At 42.5% G+C, this 11,369-nt stretch overlaps 1 protein-coding gene across 12 annotated transcripts; it reads right to left on the bottom strand.

Moving 5' to 3' along the window:
* Window positions 1-326: 326 nt before the first annotated feature.
* Window positions 327-11,085, bottom strand: LOC120684611. Of its 12 annotated transcripts, none has more exons than XM_039966480.1 (14): window positions 10,790-11,085; window positions 9,949-10,415; window positions 9,495-9,535; window positions 9,009-9,076; window positions 8,262-8,362; window positions 7,336-7,414; window positions 5,110-7,189; window positions 4,533-5,008; window positions 3,908-3,981; window positions 3,159-3,253; window positions 2,815-2,940; window positions 2,179-2,275; window positions 1,087-1,297; window positions 327-973 (listed from the first exon to the last, which is right to left on the bottom strand). In XM_039966480.1, the coding sequence occupies exons 2-7, from the start codon at window positions 10,390-10,392 to the stop codon at window positions 6,639-6,641; spliced, it is 1,284 nt and encodes a 427-aa protein (XP_039822414.1). In that variant the 5' UTR covers window positions 10,393-10,415; window positions 10,790-11,085; the 3' UTR covers window positions 327-973; window positions 1,087-1,297; window positions 2,179-2,275; window positions 2,815-2,940; window positions 3,159-3,253; window positions 3,908-3,981; window positions 4,533-5,008; window positions 5,110-6,638. The 12 variants fall into 12 exon arrangements, with proteins under 12 accessions (XP_039822414.1, XP_039822415.1, XP_039822412.1 ...); XM_039966481.1 differs by having other exon boundaries at window positions 3,116-3,253; window positions 3,929-3,981; XM_039966478.1 differs by having other exon boundaries at window positions 3,929-3,981.
* Window positions 11,086-11,369: the final 284 nt, after the last annotated feature.

Raw genomic sequence — 11,369 nt, 5'->3', positions numbered from 1 at the left:
ACGGTCAAATTGAGGAGACTTCTTTTCCCTCAAAGGGGCTTCTAGGTCTTTTCCTCTTACTCATCTATTTCTCTAACGGTGATTTGCTAACAGAAGTAACGGTAGTGTCAAATAGGCAACAAGAACTGGACTTGAGGACATATAAGTAAGAATTCAACTTTGGATGTCAAATAGGCAAATCTCATTATTTCTAGTGTCAAATAGGCAATTCTCCAAATAAAAATAGTCACCCGTTCCCAGGCCCTGGCTGGGCTCATATCCTGGGCAGAATGGAAAAGTGCATTGGGCCTAACAGCGCCCGGCCCAAGATGGCAGCATGCCTACAGTTGTACAAAACGGTAGTTTCATCAGTCTTAAAAAAAAACTTTTGGTAAAATTTATTGTTGCCAGGACACATTCGCTAGCCTCGAATTGTTTGCAACAAGGGTTTCGAATCGTCTCCTCAAGAATGGCGTCACGTCCACTCAAAAGGTAAAAGGAATGGCGTCACGTAGTACAAAAGAATCATGCCCGAGTCTTCCACTCTTCCTGCACAAGTTACATTGCATCGTGCAGGCTTCCAGCTGCTTCGTGATTTCATCTTGAAGATTATCTTCGCTCTTCAGCATCATGAGAACAACCCACATCATCAGAGCAACAGCTGAAGTATGAGTAGCTTTCTTCATCCTCTTCAGTCGCCAGCTGTGCACTTCTATAGCTTGTACGGCTGGCATCTGCTGACGTGTCAGCCCCTTCTTCTTTCAATCTATATGCTGGAGCCCTAGGGACAGGCAAGGCCATACTCTCACATTTCAGCATCATTAGAACATCCAACATGGTCGGCCTGTCTGCCTGTTTCTCTTGAACACACAGCATTGCTATCTGCAAGCATCGTAGTATCTCGCTTATTCGAGGCTCGTCGTGCAGTGATGCATCTATCAGCTGATAGACAGATAGACAGATAGACAGCACCCTGGGCAATACCTTCAATTATCTGAAACCGTAAATGTCAGGCAAGGAAGACACCTGCTTTCAGCTCTGCAATAGTGATAACACTTAAAAAAGGGAAATTAAGATTGAACTGCAAATAGTTCAGGTGACGAATACCTTGAATTATATTGTGTAAACTTCCTCTTGGCATATATTCATATACTAAAATCCTTTTGTCGCCTTCAATGCAACATCCCAGAAGTTTGATGATATTTGCATGCTGAAGTTTTGGGATAATTTGAAGCTCCTTTTCAAATTCACGTAGACTAGATGCATGAAATACATGACAGGTTTTTATTGCAACATCAAGCCCATTTGGCAATACACCCTGAAAAGGAGGGGAGAAAGTCTAAATACGAATGATCCAAGCCAATCCTCTTCATATTATTCAAGGTGTTTGATCTAGAACGAAAATGTATGTGCATTTTTATGCAAGGGCATGAATATGAAAATTTTAAATTATTAAAGTACAGATGTAACTTCAATGCTAAAAAATAAGATGAGATAGGGAAATAGAGAAAAAAAATTGAAAGGTAAATAACTAATAGGTGGCAAGTAAAAATAGCAAAAGCAACTTGAAGCTGTCTCTAAAATAGTCTGAAGAAAAAGCAACCTAAAGTTCAAATGATTTTATTTCTTCTCATTTGAAATATTCTAAAGCTGACAATTAATGAAATGCAAGCTCCTTTTCTGTAGGAGAATAGTATGGGATGGCCCTACTCAAATCATGCATTAGCAGTAATAGAGCTGTGCAAAGGTCTTCAAGACCGAAAAGGGCAAAGTTTAATCAGAAAACAACTAATGTCATAAGAAACGACAAGCAATCTTTATTTATTTTCCATCAGACAGTACGGATAATGAACGTAGGTAATAATCAAAATATAACTAGGAATTTTACAATGTACTCTTACAAGAATTACCTATTTGAACAAAAGCAAGAACCTTCATTAAATTTCAGTAATCTAGCAATTATTTTCAAACTTTTTTGAAGGAATAGTGTCAATTATTAATGAACTTAGGTGTCAACTAAAAATGGATGGACGGTATGAACTTACGACATAGTAACATACCATTATAAGAAAACATAATTTTACCACAGCATATAATGAGAACCTTTGTTAAATTAAAAGACAAGGCAAGACCATTCTTCAAGTCAACTATATAGGAGAAAACCAATCTATAAAAACAAGAGGCAAGCAATTAAACTACCTTGTAAACTTGGCCATGACCACCTTTTCCAATTACGTTGTGAGACGAGAAATTATTTGTAGACGCAGACATCTTGGAGAAAATACTGTATAGCCTCCTGGGAAAGAGTCGGGAAACAAGAAACCATTTCTTAGTAAATTTCTTTCTTTACATCTAGTGTTGCAGTAATTATAAGCTTCTTTTACTTTGAGTTATTATCCTTTATACCAGACGGTTGAAATCTCATTTCCTTTGGCAACGGGTAATTGAATTGATTCATAGGATCGCAACAAGATAATTTCTATCAGAAAACCACTATAAATTTTTATTTGATTTTTTTACTTGTAAAAATCAAAAAATAAAATAAATAAAAAATAGGGAAGAGAAAAGTCAAGAGGCCTCTAATGATCAACATACGGGAAAGAAAGACAGATGAGCCAACTTGATATTTTTTGGCATTATCATCACAAAGAAGAAATTACATTGGCAAAAGGAAATTTAAAAAGTAAAAATAATCAAGAAAACTAGTGATAAAAAGGTGCCTTTTCTGTATATTAAAGGTACATGCTGATATTGACTTTTTTTTTCTTCAAAGCATGCACAACAATTATGACGTATGTAACTTATTGACAAGTGCTTCATGTTTCTAGCATGTACCTGATTGTTGACCAGGACAAATGAAGTTGTGGATGGATTGAGGTGTTGATGGATCCCTTTGAGCCCATTGAGTAAGCCACCTAAATCGATTCTTCCTACGTGGCAATTGTTCAGTGCTTCGATAACCTATAAATAACCGAATTAACAATGAGATATCGATCCTAGCAACAAAACAAGTAATAGCAAATAAGCATTAAAAAAATCAATTTTCATTCTCAAAGGAAATAACACAAATGAACCTATTTTGTAAGCTTGATTGTTTTATAAACAAGTAATAGCGGATTGTTTTATATGATTTTACTTGTTATATCTGTCATGCTTAGTAGCATCATCAAAGGAAATACCATCCTGCTGCACTTCTTCCACTGCAATTGGCTCAGTTACCACTTGAACTTCTACAGATTCAATGTCATTGTCTTTACAGGTGCTTCCTTGGGTCCTGAATATTGTCATTATCACACTGTTAAACACTAAAAACATAGACACTTTAGGCAAGATAAAGTAATTTGGCAATCATGTTTCTCTAGGTTTTTTTTCTTGAATACGCAGGAGAGCTGTGTATCATTGCATTAAGATAGAAAAAAGGAGGCTAAAGTAGACATACAGACACCACTCCACCCCTACCCTTAAACAGGGAGGGAGATTTGATTTGTTTTTAGGCGACAGACGCGCCTGGAACAAAGCGAAAGAACGACCCTAGACCCACTAATCAAGGTTGCTGCCCACCAGGGCTAACAGCAACCAGGGCACTTAACCCCTTAGCACCAGCCAGCATCCAGTACTCAGCTTCCTCTTGTGCAATAAGCAGAAACTGACTGATCCTGGGCGGTACAAAGGTACAGAAAACCTAATTATGTAAGACAAAGTCTTTCGAAAGAATCCTATGTACTGAGGGATATAATGGAATATATGATCCACCACTGTCACTAGACAAATAAATGACAGAACCTCTTGCTTTGCTTAAAGAAACTTCCTCTTATAATCTTACAGTTTTAACACATCAACAATGTAAAATGTGTGAATAAGATGGACATATGTGTGATATGATCACATATCAAGGAGTAAAGTGCTTCTTTCGAGAAGACAAGTTAACTGCATATTGAAAACACTGTACTGAGAACCAGGGTTTGCGTGGCTAGCAAATGACTCCAGCATCTCTTCTGAAGCCTGAAATGATAAAGCATCTTAGCATTTTGAATGATAATTGCGGGATCAGGAGTTTGACGTAACTATGTGATTGGATGATGATAGCAGATAGATCATTGGTTGTTCTAGCTTCAAGCAAAAAATGAGATAATTCAGAGTGAACTTTTAAATATCCTAGTAGACCGATTGATGGTGATAATAAAAAAAATCTATAAAATTAATATGATCATATTACTATGCATATTATGTAGTTCATCGAATGTCTCAATAACAGGAAAACAAACCTGAGCATCTCATTGTTTGCTTGAAATAGAAACATGAACCTCATAGGAGGAAAAGAGTGCAAATAAATTTAAAATCCACTGACATGTTTATTGAATACCTTTAATAAGCATTCACTTTAATAGAATGCTGATGTTCTATTGAATTATTTACTGGACATAAAACCTATTCTTGGTCTGTGCCAGAATTGGTCCTTGAGGCATTCACCAGTTTCAATAGGCGAGGTCCTAAAACCATAAGAGCGACAATACAGACAATAAGCTATTATCCAACTACTTAAACATGTATACCTGGGGTTGGGGGGCTGAAGGATGGGCACAACTGTACAGTCCACTCAAAAAATATCTGGTGTCGATGTGGCTGATCAAAGGGTAGATCCTGAGATATGAATCAATTCTATCTCGGATATCATGTAACTTTTGAGCCTGATTTCCTGCCATGAGGAAGCGATGCATGATGTTGCTCTGCTGGCAGGATGCAACAAGCATGTATTGCTGCCGGAGTGTGTCCTCTAACCCATCTAGTGGTCTCCGGATCTCTGGGCGCCGCATCAATTTTGACTGTTGAAGCATCCGTAGGAGATCACCAATCATCATCACATGGTGCATAAGCTGTCGGCACTCCTCCCTGTTCCGGTGAACAGTTTGCATAGCCTGAACAATCATTGAGATGAGCCCACCAGCATCGACTCCTGCCAGCTGCACGACGGTGGCAGCCTGTCCCAGTCCGTTCCATAGCGCCATCTTCAATGCGGTGTCCGTCCCTCCTGCGAGTGCAAATTAAATACATGACTAGTGCCCAATGATTCAAGATGAACACAGCAATACTGTGGAGCTTTTTTCAGTGTCAATGAAACAAAGCACTAACCTTTGTCACCCTTCTCACCTCACCTGATGATCCAGGTGCATGCAGCTGGTGCTGGTCAGGGAAGGACTAAGGCTACCATTGCTATGTATTCCTCATTCATCCAAGAAACGCGTGCCAGAGTTGATGAGACCAGCCGCATAAATTACTCGAAACCCCATTAGTTGAAGAAGTTTGGGCAGTGGCTCACATAGTTTACTTCTAAGTCCCCAAATCCACCTTGGCAAGCCACAATGCGAGCACTTTGACCGAAACTTCCCAGAAGAACCTCTGAAATTGAGGCCTCAAAATATAAGCTGCAGTTTTAAAAGCTTGCCACCTCGTGCCAAGAGTTGACATGAGACCAAGTCCGCCCGCTTGAAGTAAACAAGACTGCATGATGACAAATGAGATGTGCGATGACACAGAAAACTGAAGAGCTTGACGGATACCGCGTTCCTAGCCCACCCCGCGGCGCGTCCCGGTGCAGCATTTCTCCGAACACCTTGGCGGCGCGAACTCCATGGGGCGCGAGCACAACGCAGGGATCCGCCAGGGCCCAGGCCCACTTCTTCCGGCGACGTGGGGCCTGCTAGCTACCTCCCAGACGATAGGCTTGCAGCCTGTCCCAACGAGCGAGGGAGTGGGCGGACGGTAAGTCCTCATCGTACCGTACCAGCGGCGGCGACGTTGTGGTAGGGTGGCCGGCTGGCTTGGCCGCGGCTTAGCTCCACTGTGTCAACGGTCGCCGTTGTTGGATAGGATAGAACAAATAGGCCTGATATGCGTTGACTGGGCCCAGTAGTCTCCGGCCCAGTTGGATGATAGCCCAGACTTTTATTAGATAGTTTATTTCCTCTCAAAAAAAAAGATAGTTTATACGAATTTACGAACGCACGCCTAGCACGTGGACCGGGATTCCGATGTTACGGATTTGTAGTTTGGGGCCAGCAACTTTTGTGAACCCCTGAAATCTTGCTTGCTACTCCATCTCGCCGGACTGTAAGCATCAAAATATGAAAAATATGAATGAAATATAAACCCGGTTTTTCAAAAAAAAAAATCTTGCTTGCTTGGAGGAACAGTACGTAGGTGTTCCTTTTGCTACATCAACCTTTTTATTTGGAACTCATCATACGTACGAGGTTGCTTTCTACACTACAGTTGGTTGCTTGCATGTTAATTGTGCTCACAGTTGCATCAAACTACAGGTTTATGTTTTCAGCTTAAATCTTGAACTACTTGACATTAGAAGCAACATCTGCTTGCTGATGTGCAGAACAAACAGATGGTGCATCCAGGGAAGGTGGGAACAACCTTCTGTACGTGCTGTGTGTGTCGTAAGTACATGGTAGAAGAGAAAGTAGGCATGATTTCGCACCTACTAAGTTTGTACTGGTATCTGAGTCCCTGCATATGTTCTTCATGACAGCTGATGGAGAAATAGCATTACAACCAGAAGAAAGGGGGCTCCCGTGAGTGCCGCCACGATCACCGGGGGAAGCGGGCCGTCGAACATGGCCACGCACTCTTGGAGACCATGAATAGGCCCGTCACGCGGACGCGGCACCCCCGGGCTCCGGCGTCGTCGGGAGGCGGCGCGTCGCGGCCAACCGGGGCACGCTCAGGCGCCGGATTCTGGACATGTTGAAGCCGGTGCGTCGTCTACGTCGCGCCGGGGCCGTCCTCACGGGCGGGAGCAGTGGATCCACCGCCCTGGAGGGCGGCGAGGCCGTGCTGACGACGGCTGTGGAGGACGGCAACACATCCGGGAAGAGATGGGATGCAGCCGGCGATAGTGCTGGAGGAGAAATACTTGTGCGAGTGCGCGACCACACGAATTTGGGTAATAATTTGGTAAAATTTTCCCGGAAACGCCGCCGCCTGCTGGCCGGCTTGTCGTCTGCAGGACGCGCCTCTTCGGTGTTCACCACCACCACCGGCTCCGGCCGTGCCTCTTTGTCCTTGACATCCCCCATCATCAGGAGTTCCGCGTGGCCCAGCTCCTTGCGCAGGCATTTTACAAGGCAGAAGGCGTCCATGCCGTCGCCGACCACCTCCAGCCTGTCCCTCCCGTCCCCAACTATCCCAATCGATGACACTCCTGAAGCCACGAATGAAGTCGCCAGCCACCATAAATCAACAAATGATCAGCCTAATCGTCTCAACCAGTCAATGCGGATCAGATGGATCGCCTGCTGGCCTGCGGCCTGAACTGACCGTAGATTTAGGCGTGCAGTGCGTGCTTACCGTTAGCCTTGGCGAGTAACTCCATAGCCTTAGCTCTGCTCCGATCGCTGATCATACTAATCTTGATTACAATCTTTTTCTAAAAAAAGGAGAATATCATACATATTAGTAGTTGTTTCAGTTGTTTATATACTGTCTCAATAAAGGACATATACTGTTTTACCCTGAGGCCTCAGCTGGATCTTGCTACTGTACCATTTGATGTACGAACATTACCAAAACAGAGCAAGTTGTAACTTATTTGTAATCCTTTAAGCTAGCACTTCTCTATGCCATGTATGCCAATTTATCATTTATAAGTTCTTTATATATCTGTTCTGCTACAAGTCATACTAAACATACAAAATTTTTCATTAGTTTTGTGTGCCCAATTACGTACATACATACAATTTAATGATTTATGTTGTGTTTGGTCTGGTGGCCCAAGGACTATACAAGCTTGCATAGTGCAAACAGCTCATGCTCGCTTGCCCTTAGTGGCATGTAAGTGAGGGCACGTGGGGACCAAACACTGCAAAAGTAGAGTTTTCTGTTCAAGTGTGTTTTCTTCTACTAATAATGTTTGTGAAGGGACATGTCTTCTACAACAATGCTTGAATGGATCTGGCAGCATACTGTTAGTTTGTCCATTTACCGAGATGGATAGGAAACTAGCTAGATCTGTTAGTCCTTTCAAGAATATGAGTTTCAGCGTCACAATGTTGGATCATTTATCTGTTGAACTATGAATACCAAGTTTATCTGTTGGATCATTTATCGCAGCGTGACAAGGTTGGATCATTTATCTGTTGAACTATGAGTTTCAGTTGTGTCTAGTGCTCATTTGGAAATTTGGGAGCCGATTATTGTTACACAATTGATATGGTTATGATGACATACTACTAGTTGTGCTTACGGCCCCCATGATATATTTGGAGATTGAGTACCATTGTGTAGACTCGAGTTTGGCCACCTCCTTCGGCAACGTTTTCTCCTGAAATGTTCTGTGTAGTTGCCTCCAACTTGGAAAAGGTAAGCTCTGTTGTTCCTGTTGTTAAAAACACTCAGTTTGGGTTATGCATGCAAAAACTACAACAGCAAAACGATCTTATCTTGGAGTTCTACTCCCTTCAACAAAAAATTGCGATGTAGTATTGAATTGGATATAGTTCAGATTAATTTAGATTATGATAATTTAAAAGTTGTGCTGAAAAAGAATCTATGTACACTATTTCCAATGCAAAAATAAATACAAATAATTATATTTTTTGTTACACTTAACATTTATTGATTCAACGCTTTGTAAAATGACACTTTTAGTGACAGGATGAAGTCCTTGTCAACTAGAAAGACACATGTGCTAAGCATTATTGGTAATGATATGCAGAACAAGCCAGCTGCCTGCCAAATCAATTATGAGTGGAGGAAATTGCAAAAGAATAAAGAAGATCCTATTGTTGCTGTTTCTTCTTTCTTATTTGTTGCTATTGATTTCCAAGGAACAAAATATAGTTCTATCTGATCATATGCGGTTTGAGTTCATATTACTGCTTAGTAAGATCTTGCTATATGAGCTTTTTTCTGTGAAGACAGATCTAGTGATACAGCTTTTCTATGACAAATGCAGATAGTTTTAAACATATTTATGGTCAAAAATATTTGAATGAGATATATAAAAGAGGCTGTCATATTACCCGATAAGGGACCATAGGGCACCTCGCTTCCCGTCACGGACATTGTTGTCATGCTGTTGACGCCAGATCTGTCATTTATTCCATGCACATAAAGCGAATGTTTTTTTATGAATGAAAACTGTATGAGGCTGTTAATCACTTAATTTTGTATGCAATGGATAACTATTTGCAAACTAGTTGTACATTGCTTCTTTTTTTCTTTTTTTTTGCTTTTGTGGATGATCACAATATGAATGATCTAAGTGGCAATACGGGGCCATGATGCGTACCGCAGCCTAATTAGCTCGAAGCATTCCCGCTCAACAGCTAAATGGCATTTCAGTGGACTTATAATCAATATCCAAGCAGAACAGCATCAGTAACCATATTTTGAAGTGTTAGAAATTGTAGAGGTAATTTTCTAGTTACTTAAAGTTACACTTCCATACAAGTTTTAATCATTTTAGTTTACTGCTATGTTGTTGAGGCTTTGCTTAGATATCTGACCTGGCATGACTGTTGTATGACATGTCCAGCTTCCCAGCATCCTGAAAGAGAAATTTACCGAAGTAGCTGATGAAAAGGTAATTGTTTTGAACTATATTTTCCACTGGATTAACACAGAGAAACCAGCAACAAATATGAAAATAACAAGTTCTCGAACAACAATAAAAAGCATGAAACATATAAAAAGTTGTACCGAACAACTATATTAATGAAAAAATTATCACAACTTTGAAAAATCTTCTCTTTTTTGAAGAGAACAGGATGCGAACGCCTCTACAACTTTTAAGAAATCTTACAAATAAACCATGGAACATTCGATCGAAATGGTTCCCATAACAAGCAAGTGATTAATTTCAATCTCGCGGGACTACTAACTCCAGGCACATGGCCCATATACATGGATGGAACCTACCAACCCTATGTGCCAGATGCAGGGAAGCAAAGCAATCCGTACCTGATGTAGCTGTGCGAGCGGAGGAAGATGAGCACTGCTAAATGGAACAGTGACGGTGTAGCAGTAGCATTCCACACTGATGGCTAAGAGCCCTAAGATACACATGTCGACTTTCCGGTGTATATCGTCCTTCACCCGAGCCAGCTTTTTAGCCATGTCGCTAGCCGTGAAGAGACGGTGCACGAAGGTGTGCTTCTCCTGGCAGTTTGTGACGAGCTCGAGGGCACTATCGATGGTCTTCTCGAGACCCATCAGAGCTCTGGTCATCGCCGGGTTCACCGCCCCCATCACCTGGAGCGGCAACAGGCTGGCGATGAGTATGGCCATCTCCTCCTCGAGAGCTCGGCACTCCTCCTCGTTCTGCTGGACCGTCCCCACGGCTTCATTGAGCTTGAATGCAACTTTGATGATCCTCTCCACAATGCCCAGTGCGATGTCGGCCATTTCTAGCTGCCGCTCAGCACGATCTGCATGTTCACCGAGTACAGTTAATACAGTATCCGCCAAATTAGACGACACACAAGTGATGCGAATCCCATGAGCAAGGATAAACCTTTTTCTTTTGGTGAATAGAAAGGAGAAACCTCGAAATATTCCATTAACTAGGGGCAGGCCTAGGATTTTGGGGATGGGTATACAAAATCTTGAAAGGGTGAAAAAAAAATTGGACAGCCTAAAATACAGATTAAAATGGTTGAAACCTAAAAATTATTCAATGTCAATTTATCGAAAATTTATCACAAACATTTTGCTCACAGCATCGCTGTCAATTTATCACAAATTAACAAGCGTTCGCAAATTGGAAGGCACAAAACTGTCAAAACATGGACAAATTCTTCACCTCGGTGTTTCGAGTCGGTGGTTGTCTCGCGGACTGCTCGATGCTGGGCCGCTGAGGAATGCCGCCGCCGCACAGCTGCAGCCCGCAGGCGGTGCACCCGCTGGGGCCTGCTGGGGCCTTGGGCGCGGTCGCGCGGGACGCCTGGCGCTCGGCCGTCCGCCGCGGCAACCCAGCCGGAGCACGGAGCAGCGGCCGGGAAGAGTGGACGGGAGTGTGGGGGCTCGGGAGGAGGAGGAGGAGGAGGAGGAGGCGAGGAGCGATCTCGGCTCGGTCAGGCCAGGCGCTGTTCCAAATTGGAGAAGGAAACCAATACATCTCGTTTATATAATATAATATAATGCAAAGAAGAAAAGAAGATGGCTATCACGCGGAACAAATTTGACCACTCCGGAAATTTCCAAGAAGGCGTGTGGAAATTACCGTCTCGTCTGCGTGTTGTTGGCTCCCATAATTTCCAAGAAGGCGTGTGGAAATTACTGTCTCGTCTGCGTGTTGTTGGCTCCCATCAGTGAGGTACTGAGGTGAGAGTGAGTGGGGTCCCGCGGGGCACGCCGCCGATGGTGATGGGTCGTTTGGGCCC

This window comes from Panicum virgatum, chromosome 8N (genome assembly GCF_016808335.1).
Source record: "Panicum virgatum strain AP13 chromosome 8N, P.virgatum_v5, whole genome shotgun sequence".
NCBI classification, from domain to species: Eukaryota; Viridiplantae; Streptophyta; class Magnoliopsida; order Poales; family Poaceae; genus Panicum; species Panicum virgatum.
Note: the sequence above shows the minus strand (reverse complement) of the source record. Positions and strands in the feature narration are given on the sequence as shown.

What these genes read in the sequence shown, in the direction of transcription:
- LOC120684611 (XM_039966477.1), bottom strand. Translation starts at nt 10,392, where the DNA reads ATGGCCGACATCGCACTGGGCATTGTGGAGAGGATCATCAAAGTTGCA. An exon ending in CGCTCGCACAGCTACATCAG is followed by an intron (nt 9,536 to 9,948) that starts GTACGGATTGCT and finishes TTTCTCTTTCAG; the next exon opens with GATGCTGGGAAGCTGGACAT. An exon ending in GTTACTCGCCAAGGCTAACG is followed by an intron (nt 7,190 to 7,335) that starts GTAAGCACGCAC and finishes TCGTGGCTTCAG; the next exon opens with GAGTGTCATCGATTGGGATA.